This window comes from Lissotriton vulgaris, chromosome 3_1, assembly GCF_964263255.1.
Source record: "Lissotriton vulgaris chromosome 3_1, aLisVul1.2, whole genome shotgun sequence".
Lineage (NCBI taxonomy): Eukaryota > Metazoa > Chordata > Amphibia > Caudata > Salamandridae > Lissotriton > Lissotriton vulgaris.
In genome coordinates, this window is record NC_141689.1 from 2,017,002,370 (window position 1) to 2,017,017,122 (window position 14,753).

The following is a 14,753-nucleotide window of genomic DNA, read 5'->3' on the forward strand; positions in this document are numbered from 1 at the left end:
CAAGTGTGTTTTCAGATATAAAGAATTAGACACATACAAATCAATGAGTGCCAGCCAAGTACTCAGTACAAAAATACCAGCAGAATATGTAGAACAACCTGAAATATGAAGCCATGTACATTAGTCGGTCAATGTTTGATTAAAGCAAAGTGTGTGTGTGTGTGTCTGTGAGGCGAAGGTTGAGAGAGAAACTTTTTTTATAAGTCATTGAATTGTTTATTTCAGTGTTCCAGAAAACTGCCCTTGATACATATGCTTCATACAAAAAAGGACCCAGGAACGGATTCAAGTAATGTGTTAATTTGGTGTAATGCATATGAAGAAAAACGAGAACCTAAGGCTATTGCAATTACCTAATGAAGATGTTTTAACATTAAGCCTGAACACTCATACTCTATTCATTCAAGGTATATAAATGCTATAATAACTGAAGGGTGAGAGTGTGAGTTATCATGTAAATCGAAAATACTAGGAAATATACATATTTTGGGGGGTGTGGGGGGGGGGGGGAGATAGAATCCAACAGGTCCAGTGTGCAACTATAAAATCACATTACTACAGAGACGGTATCACCTGCATCAGTCTCCATGGACAGTGGCAGGGGAGGGCGTACAGTAAGCCCACTGGCTCATCTGGCCTAAAAGACTCCAGGCCATGTTGCTGTCTCTCAGACTGCAGTGACCTGGCACAGAGATGGCCAAACAGCGTTGCGTCTTGACATAGAAACCTATGGCATTATCAGGAAAGTGCAGCTTCTGTATTAGAGCACTTCTGATCATGTTTCATCTTACGAGTGGTAAAATTCCTTGAAGCAAGTAATTAAAGGTAGGCGAAAGAGCAATAGGCCTTAAGGGACTTTCTGCAAAGGGGATGCAGACGTCAAAAATGAGATTCGACCATCTCTCTTTCTCGTATTTCTTTTTTAGCTCTCACTCAACCATATTCCTCACACGTCCCAGCAACATAGGGTTTAAATCACATGGATTTTACTATGAGGAGGTGTGACTTTAGTAGCAATCCTGGCTTACTCCGGGAATGCCTGGAGTCTCACCCTCTCCCCCCATGATCAAGCTCACCCTCTCCCCCCATGATCAGAAGCTGGTTTGTTTATCTTAAAGGTTTTTCTTAACTATAAGTTTCATAAACTTTTACGTATTTGTATTCTACCAACCATAAACCCAATTCACAAAAAATGCAAACGTATATTAGGCGATTTACACCTCTGCTTGATCCGAGGTGTACAAACTTTTCTAGGAGTACGGCTCTAATGCTGCACCGGCCAGAGTGAAATAATATTGAGTCCACAATATCGGCCACCACTATCCTGTCAAGGTTAGGAAATAAAATGACCAATGTACTATTCTTACTCAACGTACCTTGACTATAAGTAGATATGGAGTTAAATTAGTCGACCCATAGTTGTCTGTCTGTACTTGCCTTGACGATACAGTGGTAGTAGATTCTGGGGAGTCAACTTTGTTGCAAGTTGATATTATGACATCCAAACGTCTACCATATTCCCTGCATAACACAAATGCCTGAAAATAGACGCTGCATATTTTTACTAAACTGAAAAACAGACTGTGTGTTTGAGTGGAACTCCAACTATTTTTAATCATAACCTTTATTTTTGCATTATGACACAATAAAATACAGAGATGTATTATGTAACTTCTTTCTTATTTCAATAGCAATTTTAGTTAAAAACACAAACTAACTTGCCCCTGAGATGTACATTTATGGAAAGTGAAAGGAAAATAGGTAACAAATGGACTATTGACACGATCTTTCATAATTTTATGTTCCTGAATTCAGATTGTAGCAAAGCAAATACAAAATAGTAATATTATTTTTATAAATAACTTACACCCAGTTTTACTTTAAAAACGTGGGGGCATATTATCAAGGAGATGCGATAATTTCCGCAAATCGCGCTAAGCGCAATTTTCTTTATCGCTGGATTATATCGCCGTGTTAGCGACGTATTATCAACGTTTTGCTAACAGGCAATGTAATTCCAGCAATAGAGGCTGATTATCAGGAATAGCGCTTGAAATCCTGTGATGATTTCACAGCGCTAAGGAGAAGCTTGCTGATAGGGGAGTGTGGACCTAACCTGGCAATCCACCTCCCATTATCAGTATGCCTAAGTCAATTTAAAAGCAGGCGTTACATTCCTGCGATAACCGCGGTTAGCGCAGTTATTTTTATCGCTTCGCGGGTCTGCTGCATGGCTTGTAAATATTGTGAAGCCGTGTTAGCGAGGATTCCCATGTTGTAGTGCTCAGGAATGCCTACTTTGCATGTCATTAGCGATATTGATGGATGACATGCAAAGTCGCAAGGAAACACGGGTTAACGTTTGTTAGCGTGTCTTTCAAAATATGGTGATAAAAAATTTGCCACTTTTTGGGCGCTATGTGCCGAAAAAGCGGCGATGTTTCCCTTGATATTATGCCCTGTGGTATTTTGAATGTTAGATAAAACTATTTGATGATTTTTGGTCAAAGATATAAACTCCAGTAAAGTGTAAGGCACAGTGTGTCATATTTACGCAATATTGTCCAAGCAGGAGAGCAGTCCTTGGTCCCTAATGACCAAGATGGAGTCAGAGGGCCAGAGGCGAAACTGTAAATCTAGTGGGTAGATATCAGCCGGCAAAGAGCCAATAAGAATGCAGCACTTTGATAGCATACTGGTGTCTGATTTACAATTAGTGTTCTTACACATTTGGTTAAGGAAAGGAGTGAGTTGGAGAAGAGTACAACATTGTTTGTTTTAGTAAACAAGGGTGTGCATATACAACAAATCGATGTGTTGTGTTAGGGCGACTTTGTACAATTATTTGTTTCCAGATATTAGGGTTGCACCTATAGGTATATCAAGGATGTCTAATGCCTGACCCAGGCCCTCTTGTTGGGGAGGGTGAACATGTAGGATGGAGGCCACGTGCTGCATATGTCCATTTCCTTTACATTCTAGGTTTGATGGGGGGATGTCCATGGATCTTGGGTGTGTTACACCCCAAGCTCACTTGATTTACTCATGGCAGACGTACGTCCTTTCAAGCCAGAGTCTTCCAGAAAGGTTCTGTAATTTATTCGCCCTTCCATATTTTGGTCATACTTGGACATGAGTTGGTAAACTTCATTTTCGTCCAGAGTGAGGTTACACAGCTTGAGGACAGACTTGAAGTCTGGCAAGGAGAGGTAACCGCTGCCATCTGCATCCAACTTCTTGCAGGCGCGACGGAGAGTCTTCCATTCACTGGGCAACTAGGAGTTAAAGTGAAAAGTTTACAAATTAGTTTGATCAAATTTTAAAGATCAATGCAGCTTTGGGTACAAAACAAGATTTATGTTCTTGCAAACTGCAATACAATCTGTTGGGGGAATCTGCAGACAAAAAGGGTTGCAGAAAAATGGCGTGCATCGCTGCAGACTCTGATATATGCATTTTTCAAATTTTGCATTCGTAAGTAAGAAAGATATGCTTATTATTGTACGTCTTGGAGTTGTGTTCCTGCATAGGTTATTTCTTAGTGGCTATTGATGTCCTCTTTCTAAGATTCGGGAAGACAGATCCAGGAATCCCACTCACACATCCCTCAGATTCACACAGGGCCAGGCCTACCATTCACAGGGAGACCCAGGCCTGACCTTCAGAGCAAGTCCTCACACTCAGTCAGGCCTGCCACTCACACAGAGAAGCAGATTTCACATTCAGAGCACAAAGAGGACATCACTCACACGAGAAACAAGCCTACCACTCACCCAGATATCCAGGCCTCGCGCTCACACAGACAGCTATGCATTCGAATTATAAAGCAGTCAGTCCTGACTGACAGGGGCATATTTACAAAGAAGTGACGGAGTGCAGCGTTAGCCTTCTTGGCTTAACGCCACGCTCTGCCACTTCTGAAACACAGGGCTGCACCGTATTTACAACAATACGATACAGTCCTGTGTTTCCCCCTGTGCTGGTGCTAGTTTTAGCTGCCTAGCGCCAAAGCAGGCACCCTTGCACAATCGTTAGGGGGAATTGTTATCTATGTGCAGGAAGGAGTCCCTTCTTGCACATAAACAATCTTAAAAGGCGATGTGTAACTTCTGTGTGCTGCTTTGTGCAGCACACATAGAAGTTGCATTTTGTCATTTTTAAAATGATTGTTTATGTGCAGGAAGGGAAACCTTCCTGCACATAAAAAATCATGCATTGTGTGTTTCTGTTTCTATATGTGATTCACAATGCAGCACACACAGAATCAGCAAAAATGAGGCGAAATAAAGCATTTATCCTTGCTTCGTCATGATAAGACTAGGTTTTTTTGGTCTTCATTTTGGCAATGCCTCCTATTTACACCACCCTTGTAAATAGATGGCAGCGTCAAAATTAATGGGCGCTGCGGTGGAACACTCACAGCAGCACCCATTGCCCACCCCTTTCACGCTAAGTATAGTGTGAAAGGGTGCCTTATTTACAAGGCGATACAAAAGGGGGTGGTGACGGACGGGGCATCTGAATCAATCAAACACTCACACCCAGTCAAAAGTTTTGGGTTTAATCCATCACCGTTCTTTAGCCCACTCTGCCACCCCAGTTCAGACATGGCTATATGCAAATCAGTCTGACCCTGTGCCTCATGGGAACCGTCAAGCCCGAACTTCCAAGCCATGTCTTCCCTGGACCGGAAACAAGCTTCCGAGGACCGGTTTCTTGCATTCCAGCCGTCTTCAGCCCGGCTTGCTTGAATACAGTGGCAAAGTGAGCAAGGGACTCACGTCTGAGCATACCCTGCCACACTTATGGCGGCCAAAAGGGGTACAAAAGGGGGTGGTGATGGACGGAGCATCTGAATCAATCAAACACTCACACCCAGTCAAAAGATTTGGGTTTAATCCATTACCGTTCTTTAGCCCATTCTGCCACCCCAGTTCAGACATGGCTATATGCAAATCAGTCTGACTCTGTGCCTCATGGGAACAGTCCAGCCCGAACTGCCAAGCCATGTCTTCCCTGGACCGGAAACAAGCTTCCAAGGACCGGTTTCTGGCATTCCAGCCGTCTTCAGCCCGGCTTGCTTGAATCCAGTGGCAAAGTGAGCAAGGGACTCACGTCTGAGCATACCCTGCCACACTTATGGAGGCCAAAAGCGGTACAAAAGGAAGTGGTGATGGACGTAGCATCTGAATCAATCAAACACTCACACCCAGTCAAAAGATTTGGGTTTAATCCATCACTGTTTTTTAGCCCACTCTGCCACCCCAGTTCAGACATGGCTATATGCAAATCAGTCTGACCCTGTGTCTCATGGGAACAGTCCAGCCCGAACTGCCAAGCCATGTCTTCCCTGGACCGGAAACAAGCTTCAGAGGACCGGTTTCTGGCATTCCAGCCGTCTTCAGCCCGGCTTGCTTGAATCCAGTGGCAAAGTGAGCAAGGGACGCACGTCTGAGCGTACCCTGCCACACTTATGGCGGCCAAAAGTGGTACAAAAGGGGGTGGTGATGGACGGAGCATCTGAATCAATCAAACACTCACACCCAGTCAAAAGATTTGGGTTTAATCCATCACCGTCCTTTAGCCCACTCTGCCACACGAGTTCAGACATGGCTATATGCAAATCAGTCTGACCCTGTGCCTCACTTATGGCAGCCAAAAGCGGTACAAACGGGGGCCAGACTGATTTGCATATAGCCATGTCTGAACTGGGGTGGCAGAGTGGGCTAAAGAACGGTGATGGATTAAACCCAGATCTTTCGACTGGGTGTGAGTGTTTGATTGGTACAGATGCTCCGTCCATTACCACCCCCTTTTGTACCGTTTTTGGTCGCCATAAGTGTGGCAGCGTATGCTCAGACGTGAGTCCCTTGCTCACTTTGCCACTGGATTCAAGCAAGCCGGGCTGAAGACGGCTGGAATGCCAGAAACCGGTCCTCGGAAGCTTGTTCCTGGTCCAGGGAAGGCATGGCTTGGCAGTTCGGGCTGGACTGTTCCCATGAGGCACAGGGCAGACTGATTTGCATATAGCTATGTCTGAACTGGGGTGGCAGAGTGGGCTAAAGAACAGTGATGGATTAAACCCAGATCTTTTGACTGGGTGTGAGTGTTTGATTGGTACAGATGCTCCGTCCATTACCACCCCCTTTGGTACCGTTATTTACAAGGCGGCATTAAGCCATGTTAAGTGGCTTAACGCCGCCATGTGTATCGCCAGTGGAACGTCAACGAAAGTGTAGTTTCTGTGGTGCTAAGGGCTTTTAAATATGCCGTACAGTGTTAGATCTCACTCTCATATGAGAAGACATGCCTCGTGTACAGAGCATAGTCTAACACACAGCACACCAAGGGCCACACTCACACGTAGAACCAAGGCTCACATTCACACAGAAGGCTAGGCAACTGTTACACACAAAGAGCAAAGCCAGAGTTTTAGAGGCAGTCAGACCCCAGACCTCAGAGTCGAACCTCAGAGAACCAGTGGCGGCTGCTTAGGATCGGGAGTGGCAGGGCAGGGTTGAAAAAAAAAACACTTTCCTGGTTATGGCTGTCGGAAGCAGGAAGCTCCCAGGCTCCCCTAAGTCAATCATGATGCTGCTCTCAGAAGCATTACAGCAGCGTCATGATTGGTCGGAGCAGCCTGTTTGGTCACTGAGGAAGTGCACGGGAGCCTTAGGACAGTTCTCCACCTGGCTGTGCAACACAGCCGGGTGAAGAAACACTAAGTGCGCATGATGGTTTGGTCGGCATACCACTCCTCCTTCTGTGCACCAGCCCAGCCTCGCCCAGGCCCAACCTGGCTCCATGCAGAAAAATAAAATGATAATAACAATGTGTTATTGTCATTTTATTTTTTTCTTGTTGCCTTAGGGAAGGGGCCACCAATGCAGAGAACATGGGTTCACCAGAAATACACAATAATTAACACTTTTGCTGACAATTAACTAGTTGAATAAATGGGAGGAAATTTCCAAAATTAGGCAAAAAAACTTGACCTGCATAAATGAGATGTGTCACTGTTTAAGGCATTGTTGTTGCCCCCATCCTCACCAAAAGGTAGACCAATTAGGCACACGAAAAATCAACTACATGCAGATGGAAGTAAGGACATTGCCTGGACTAAATTACTGTCCAAAGAAGCCAGGCCTCCACCCATTAACCAAACGGGTGCTACTCCTATAGGGCCGTCGGTAGCTAAAAAGAACCTCTTTTTTCGCTTTTGCAGCAATAGAACAATACTACCCTCCACCTGACGTGGGAGCTACTAACAATCTTTACTTAGGTTGCAGTGCAACGGTGTACACATATATAATAGCAGTAACTAAACGCAATATGAGGCACCGATTTAGGCATTAGCCAAAAGAGGGTGGACTATGGCACCAATAGGCACACAGAGATGACAGAAGATTCCACCTCCAAGCCAATGACAAGCGAGTGAGAGCAGCTCAGCTGGGAAGGTGAATATGAAATATGCTCTGCAGATGTTCCCACAAATGTCATCAACAACTTCTATCTACATGCAGCTCCCAGATCGTTGCACCGTGGTTAGAGCATGACTCCGAGATCGGGAGCTTCACCTACACCTACCATATAGGTAGAATTACTACAACTCCCTGTCATCCATTCACTGTGAAAAGGATGCCCAGGAACCCTGTGTGAATCCCAGTGCTCTGCAGTCTCTTCAGGGGTATGAGGCGCTATAAAATTTCTCCAATACAATAACTGCTAAATTAAAAAAAAATGTTTTCTGTACTATCTTAGGTTAATCTGTTCAAAACACTTTTAAGAGCCCACACACTCCCCCTGTTCTCAATGAATCCATACTCTGAAATGCAGAAGTTCCAAAGGGTTCTTCTGACTGCACACTCATACCTTCTTCTGCAGTCTAGCGCTCAAGGCACCGAGTCCTGCCTCTTTCTGTGTTTCATGCATTGCGGCTGTCATGTGCTTGGCGTTCTTCCACATCTGTCGACGTAAGGCAAAGGGCTTCAGAAATTCCATGTAGGACACACTGGAAAGGAAGGAGGTAATTATTTCATCTTGGTCAGTCATGGGTATATTCAATATATTATATCTAATATTACATAAAAATACACATTTCCATTGTACCACTTGATCACACAAATTAAACAAAAAGACCAAGTGGGTCTCTACCCAAAACGAGTATCCACTATATTACTTTGATGCTTTACAGGTGTTATTTACAATTTAAAAATACATTTAAAAAAGTTGTAGTTAGTTTAAAAACCACAGTCTCACCAGTGACATGCACAGCAAGGACACCAGGGTCCTCGTGCAAGCAAGAAAGGAGCCTAGAGGGCAGGGGCATAACGAAACTTGAGGGGGCCCCCCTGCAAAGTACATGGAGGGGACCGCCCATTCTCCACATCAGTCAAGAGCTCTCAGGCCAGCGACCCGACCTACTGCAGGGGCTCAACCCAGCCATAAAAAAAAGGATTCTGGTTCCTTCATTGGTCACATCCGCCCTTTCATCGGGCAATTAACATATATCAGTAAATACTGCTGCGCCCTCCAGGAAAGTTACATAACACTGCCTCCAGCCGGCCCACCAAATACATCCTCCTACTTGATGACCACCTTCAAGCGAACCCCGCTCAGTAAAGCACCTCCAAACACAGACTACTACCTTCATGTCTGCTACTAACGCATCCATTAACTCTACTCTCACTCCTACATAACCTGCAGTTATGCTTTTCCGCCCGCCTTTAAAACCATCCCTCGGATGTCACTGCAAACCCATGACCGCTGCCACTGCTCCCCTGTCCACCACCGACAGAAAGACTGATGGCCGATCCCCATCTAACCACTGCTTACCAGTAAAGACAGAGCTTTTCAGCTGCTGCCCTCCCCAATGCCACTGTAGTAGTTTAAAACATGGTAAACAATCTCGTCAACTGACCGCCCCAAAACAGTTCTTCCTGCTAGCCTCTATGGCATCAAAGCAGTTCCTGCTACTTTTCATCCTCTGCATGATGCACACAATAATATTAAATGTCCGAGTTTTTGTTTCCTCACACCAAGATTAATTTACACTATGCACCCCACTAAACCATACCTCCTGTCAAAGGCAAACCTGATCCCATGTGTAGCACCAGTCAGCAAGTACCCCAAGCACAAACACCAGAGAGAATGTGCTTTTCATGTAATTAAACCTATAGTGACAACGTAGCATATCTCCATCCACTGTTAGCCCAGCAAAGTCTGCAACCACACAGTAGCCATCAATACCAGCAAAATCTAAAGCGCATTTCCACTTCCTTTCAATGGCAGCTCCTGATACATATACCTATGACTTCTGGGCAGTATCGACCACGGACCACAGACAACACCATCACAGCACCACCTGAACATCACACAGCCCCAGCGCAGCACTGCCTCAGTCCCAGTGCATCACCACCTCAGCACCAGCGCAGCACCACCTCAGCACCAGCTCATCACTTCAGCACCAGCACACCACCACTTCAGTAGTGCAGCACCACCTCACTAACAGTGTAGTACTACCTCAGCATCAGTGCAGCATCACCACCTAAGCATCAGCGCAACAACATCACAGCATCAATCAGCACCACCTCACCAGCACTCAGAACCACCTAAACACCAGCACAGCATCTTCTCAGCATCACTCAGCACCAGCTCAGCATCAGCATCAGCACAGTACCACCTCCATGTCAGTGCACCGCCACCAGAGCAGCACCAATTCGGTATCAGTGCAGCCCCACCACAGCATCAGTGCAACTCCATCTCAGCACCAGCACAGCACCATCTCAGCAGCAACTCAGCACCACTCCAGCATTAGTGCAGCACCACCTCAGCACCAGTACAGCACCACCTCCGCATCACTCATCACCACCTCAGAATCACTCAGCACCACCTGAGCACCAGCACACCACCACCTCAGCAACACCCCTGTTTCACTCAGCACCAGTACAGCATAAACACAACAACACTTCAGCATCCGCACAGCATCACTTAAGCATCAGCACAGTGGGGTTTCAGCACAGCATCACCTAAGAACCACCACAGCATCACTGCCTCATCAGTTCACAACCACCACTGCAGCACCAAGTCAGCATCAGTGCAGCACTACCTCAGCACAAGCGCAGCACCACCTCAACTTCAGCATAGCACCACCTCCACATCAGTGCATCACCACCAGCGTAGCCCCACCTCAGCCCTAGCACAGTCACACCACAGCAGCTATCCTCAGCACCAAATGAGCAGTATTTCAACATTAGCAAGCACCACCTCTGCATCAGCGCATCATAATTTGAGCTCAGTACCAAAGCAGCACCACTTCAACATCAGCGCAGCACCACCTCTCCATCTGTGCACCATCATTTCAGCACGGCACCAAGTAAGTATCACTCAGCACCACCTGAGCAACAGCACAGCACCACCACCACAGCGTGACTCTGCAACACCACAGACTCACTCCGCACCACCACAGCATCAATCGGCGCCACGGCAGTATCAGCATAGCACCACCTGAGCACCACACCAGCACCACCTCAGCTTCAGCACAGCACCATCTGAAGAGCAGCACAGCACTACCTCCTTATTAATGCACCACTACCGGCTCAGCACTACCTCAGCAGCAGTGGAGCATTAACACCTCAGCATCAGTGCAGCACAGTATCACTCAGCGCCACAACAGCATCACTCAGCACCACCTCAACACCAGCTCAGCATATCTGCAGCATCACTCAACATCACCACAGCACCACCACAGTATCAGCACAGCACCACCTCAGCAAATGTGCAGCACCCTCTCAGCATCAGCACAGCACAGCACCACCTCCTCTTTACTGCAACACACCCAATGCAACACCAGCATCAGCGCATCACAACCTCAGCATCAGCGCACAATAATTACAGCTCAGCTCCAAAGCAAATTGTTAATTAATTATTAATTGCCAAATATTTTTGAATAATTTTGGTTTTTGGTATTGAAAATGTATTATTTTTTGTTTAATTATTATTTGGTAATTAATTGTTAGTAATAATTATTTTATTGTATTTATCATCAATGTAATTGTTAATGTATAAATTATTAATTGATAATTATTTTTAAGTAATTCTTTATTGGTGTTGTTAATTAATGTATTGTTATTTAATAATTAAATTATTATTATTAATTTTTTTTGTCCTCATATTCGCCCTTGGTGACCATATAGTAACGAACAATTAGAGGAGATGACTGGGACACTGACCCAGATTAACTGGGGGGATTTTAATGATTCCTACCGGACTATCCCGCAGTGCCAAGCATCCACGCCTCAATCATCATCAGATGGTACCAACAGGACTAGCATGCTGCTAATTACAACCCAAATCGTAACCAACATCGCCCTTGTTGGATATGTATAGCAAAAGGGGATCGAGTAAGACGACCCATCAAAGCAGCAGAATCATAGGACATGGGGGAAAAAAAAAAAACATGGTGTTCTGGTTTATGATTACCAGTTCAAAAGTAGCCAAAATCTCCTCTTATGTAGGTTACCCACTCTAGCCATGTCCAGTTTGGACATCTGTAACATAGCTGCACGCCAATCGGTAAAGAGAGGAGGTGTCTTATCTTTCCACCGTCTACATATTTCTCTTCTAGCCAACAACCAGCTATAGAAGACCAGCTTTTTACATATGCCATCAAGCTCTGGTATAATACCAAAGAAGACTAACATAGGACTAGGGCTGACTTGCGAACCTATTGCTGACGAGATAGAAGCACAGATTTCATTCCAAAATAATGTTATAAACGAACACTCAAAAAACATATGAACATCTGATGCTGCTACCAAACCACATCTAGGGCAGGCCACCTGTGCATTATTGGGGAACTTTGATAAACGCAGTGGAGAGTAATACACTCTGTGCAGTGTAAACAAGTGGTTACGACGGAGCCAGGAAGGTTTCACAATCTCCCCCAGAATCTTAAATGTTTTTAGCCACAGACCCTCCACATCGGTGTTGGTGATATATGTTTCCCAGAGCGAGTGGGGGAGCAGGAATTCGCCGTCAGTCTCGTCTAATATAAGGTTGTACCAAAATGTAATCTCTTTTTTGAAAGGTGGTTTGTCAATCAGATGGGTCACTATATTACTATCGGCGCCTATTTTAAACCTACCCCTACCTTGACTATAAGCTTGAGACCAACTCTGGATTTGGAGGTATTTAAATCGTGAGAAACGAATTCCTATTATTGAGCTCAGGGTCTCCCATGAGAGTAAGACTCCTTCAGCAAACAGTTCCCCGCATGATGTAAATCCGGCCTCTCTGAATGGGAGAGCTAAGCTATCCAAAAGCCAAGACGGCGCACCTGGAGAGTCCCATAATGGGGCCCTACTAAATTATTATTATTATTTTTTTAAATTATTATTAAGTTATTTTTAGCCCTACGCTATCCAACACTGTCCCTAATCTTGCACTCTCTGGAGTTGGAATAATAATTTTAACCCCTATGCTATCCAAAACTTTCCCTACTGTTGCATTCTCTGGAGTTGGAATAGTAATTTTAACCGCTACGCTATCCAACACTTTCCCTACTGTTGCACTCTCTGGAGTTGGAATAATAATTTTTACCCCTACGCTATCCAACACTTTCCCTATTTTTGCACTCTCTGGAGTGGGAATAGTAATTTTTAACCCTAAACTATCCAATATTTAATGTTTTAGTTAATGTAGTGTATCATGTATTTAACAATTTTTTTTAAATGTGTTATATATATGTTTTATATTTTTATGTATAGTAGTGTTGTATGTGTATGTATGTATTTATAATTTATAAAATGTTTTTAACAATTTATAAGTTATTGCAATAATTAATTGTAAATATTAAGAAAGTATATATATTATATTTTATATGTATATGTTTAAATCTGTTTTTACATTATATGTATTACTTATAATTTGAAACAAATTTTTAACTATGTTTATTTCAAATATATGTATTATTTACTTTATTTAACATTTTTAAAAAACGATATTTTTAACAACGATATTTTTGACGATATTTTTTCCCAATATTTTTGTACTTACCATAATGTAGATAGGACTTCGATATTCTTGACATCAATGTTTCTGGTCCGATATTTTTGACGTCGATATTTTTGACGTCGATATTCTGTCAGTGATTCAATTTGCAACCCTTGGCTGAGCACATTCGGAAAGCCAAAACCAGCCCAGGCAAATGTAAAAGTAGTGCACCGAAACTAACTTATATGGCCGATAGTGAAGTGATCCATGTAACAGGGCCAGAACAGTAAAAGGAGGATCAAATGTCAATTATGCACCAGCGAAAACAAAGGAATTTCGAAAGGCACATGAAAGAACTAATTGAAATGGATGGGAGAACTGAAAGCCCATACAGTAGATACAGCATGTATCAAGAGACAGTGTATGTACTGCCTAGGCGAGACCTAAAAAGGAGCAGGTACCAGTGTGTTGCCAGGTGAGGCAGCAGCCACCTGTGATTCAAACTGTATCTCAGTTTAGTTTATCAAGTTTGTCTACTACTCGGAATGTTTTAACTATCAAATATGAATCGGGATGCCTCGTGGTTCAGGCTGATATCAGGCAGTGCTCCTAAAGACCTAAGCCTGCTCCCCAAGAGGCCACACTTTAGCGAATCAGATACCACCACACCTTGGGAGCTGGAATGTGATCAGTAGTTTGCAAAAACTACTGAAACATTCCATTACAATCACTAATAGTAAAGGCGCCCCTTTCATGCTTCCTGCTACTTGCAGTTTGAAATGAGAGACAAAAAGGCATTTAAGAGTAAGACTCGCAAAAGAGGTTTAATACCCAGCAAAAAAGAAATTGCGGTGGCAACCCCTGTATTTTTCGAGTGACAGAGTTTTGGCCCCTTAATGGCTTTGTATATCAGACCCTGTATGATAAAAAATACAAACAGCAGATACTTTGAACGTAAAAGTGAAAGCTAAACTAATTAGAATGAGTTTGAGAGAAAATATTGGACTCAATTTCATTTCTCAGTAATCAGAAACAGGGAAAATAATGCATTCAGTGAGAGCAGTCTTTAAGTAGTCTGTTTCCTCTTTGATACATTAAATTGATATATTTCAATGTGTTCTGTCATTTATGTATATTTTTAGATTTTCTCAACAGATTTTTTTAACGTATTTTTCCTCTGACTTTTGCATCGATTTTTGGCTGACTTTTGCATGTTTTTCCAAGAATTTAAAGTGTTTCTACTACAGTTTTTTTAATTATTTATTTGCTGCCTTTTGCGGTGCCGTTGGGCATGAAAATACCACGGGCACATGGTATTTAAATGCCAAACCACAAATTCTACAGTTGCCATAGACACCAACTGCCTGTTGCCGTACATGCAGCCAGCCTAGTGCAATCCGACCTGTGTAAAAAGCATGGCACGTTTTGTACTTATTTTGCGAGTGACTGCAGTATACCCCACACAAAAAAATTGAGTAACACAGAGGCTGTGCAAGTTTTCCACAGCAGCTTGCTGGCCGGAGGCAATATAAAGAACGTGTGCTCACACACGACCCAAATGTATGCCTGTTTCTATACAACTGCACTGTTTGAGGCGCAGACACTTAACTCAGAATTTCACTCAGTGCATGTGCGACATACTGCGCAGCTCGAAAACTGTGAGCAGTGGTTGCCTCGCTGTTTCAACCGTATGTATAAGTCCGGAGCTCATGTGCTAACTCAGAGAAATTCTGAGTTCGAAGTATGCACTTTAGATAGAG

At 43.8% G+C, this 14,753-nt stretch overlaps 1 protein-coding gene across 1 annotated transcript in view; it reads right to left on the minus strand.

Annotated features, from left to right (window-relative positions):
- Positions 1-513: 513 nt before the first annotated feature.
- Positions 514-14,753, minus strand: part of LOC147728741 (EF-hand calcium-binding domain-containing protein 6-like) — a 377,333-nt gene continuing 363,093 nt past the window's right edge. The window contains exons 17-18 of the mRNA XM_086962496.1: positions 7,873-8,011; positions 514-3,275 (exon numbers count right to left, since the gene is read on the minus strand). Of these exons, the coding sequence (XP_086818622.1) occupies positions 3,018-3,275; positions 7,873-8,011 (397 nt within the window). The 3' untranslated portion in view covers positions 514-3,017. The remainder of the gene's footprint in view (positions 3,276-7,872; positions 8,012-14,753) is intronic.